Source organism: Geospiza fortis, unplaced genomic scaffold (assembly GCF_000277835.1).
Source record: "Geospiza fortis unplaced genomic scaffold, GeoFor_1.0 scaffold102, whole genome shotgun sequence".
Taxonomy (NCBI): Eukaryota; Metazoa; Chordata; class Aves; order Passeriformes; family Thraupidae; genus Geospiza; species Geospiza fortis.
The window spans coordinates 2,100,696-2,102,092 of record NW_005054373.1 but is presented as its reverse complement, the minus strand read 5'-3'; the positions used below and the strand labels follow the sequence as shown (position 1 = coordinate 2,102,092).

General features: G+C 64.9%; 1 protein-coding gene across 1 annotated transcript in view; it reads right to left on the bottom strand.

The window, feature by feature from the left end:
• Positions 1-70: 70 nt before the first annotated feature.
• ZFPM1 (zinc finger protein, FOG family member 1) overlaps positions 71-1,397 on the bottom strand; it is a 42,838-nt gene continuing 41,511 nt past the window's right edge. The window contains exons 6-9 of the mRNA XM_031060121.1: positions 978-1,208; positions 544-639; positions 303-452; positions 71-108 (exon numbers count right to left, since the gene is read on the bottom strand). Of these exons, the coding sequence (XP_030915981.1) occupies positions 71-108; positions 303-452; positions 544-639; positions 978-1,208 (515 nt within the window). The remainder of the gene's footprint in view (positions 109-302; positions 453-543; positions 640-977; positions 1,209-1,397) is intronic.

The window sequence follows — 1,397 nt, the reverse complement described above, 5'->3', positions numbered from 1 at the left end:
TGCCAGCGTCACCGGCAGCCCTGGCACAGGGAGGATCAGCACCGGCACGGGGTGCTGCCCTGTCCCCCTGTTAAGGACACTCCCAGGGCAGGATCCTCACCCCGTTCCCTGTTCCACACATCCTGGCAGAGGGATGCTTGCCATATGCTGTTCCCAACACCCCTGGCACCCCATTCCCCATGTCCTGGCACTGGGACACTGTACCATCCCCACCTCCCTTCCCACCGCCAGGCCCAGCTGGGGACAAGCCCTGGGTGACAATGCCATCCCGTGTCCCCCACGGCCACAGCCCCAGGACTCACCAGCAGCGAGGGGTTTGGCAGCAGGAAGGGCTGACCCAGGTGAGAACACCTCGCCCTTGGAGCCCGGCTGGCAGATCATGTGGTTGGTGACCAGGTGGCTGTACAGGATGTCCCTCGTGGTGGAGATGAAGCCACAGCTGTGGCAGACACCTGCGGGGACAGAGCGCTGGGCTGAGCGGGCAGGGCAGGAAGGACAGTGCCCATCGCTGGGTGGGACAGGGCTGTCCCGTGGGTCACTCACCGTTCAGGGTGTCCGTGTGCACCTTCAGGTGCCGCTCACAGTTGGCCTTGGTGGTGAAGGCAGACAGGCAGATCAGGCAGACAAACGGCCGCTCTCCTGCCGGACAGACAGACACCCAGTGCTGAGGGGAGGGGGACAGGGACTGTGGGGACACCCACAGGGCCACCCCACAGGGCCAGCTCCCTCTGTGTCTACAGGTCTGAGATGGGGGAATACCTACAAGTGAGCTGTGCCAAACCAGTGCCCCAAACCAGCTGGGGAGAGCCTCATCCCACTGCTCAGTGTGCTCCAGCCCTGCATCCTCCCTGCCCCTCCAGCAGCTCAGCTGGGGCCAGCCCCCTCTAACTGGTCACCATGCTGCCACCCCAAAGCCTCCAGACAAGGGGTGCCGTGCCATGCCATGCCATGCCGTGCCATGCCAGGCCGTGCCATACCGCTATGGCTGCGCATGTGGATCTCCAGGGAGCTGGCACTGGGACAGCTCTTCTTGCACTGTGGGAAGGGGCAGACCCTCTCGTTGGGATAGGTCTCCTTGGGCTTCTCGTCCAGGGCGGGGGAGCCGGCGCCGGCGCTCTGCCGGCTGGCACAGTAGTACATCAGGTGCGCCTGCAGGTTGCGCTCGCTGCGGTACCAGATCCCGCAGTCCTTGCACGGGAACACGTCCTCTGTGGAGAGCAGGGGACAGGGACATCGCTGTGGGACAGGCTGGGGACAGGGGCATTGTTGTGGGACAGGCTGGGGACAGGGACATCGCTGTGGGACAGGCTGGGGACAGGGGCATTGTTGTGGGACAGGCTGGGGACAGGGCCATCGCTGTGGGACAGGCTGGGGACAGGGACATTGCTGTGGGACAG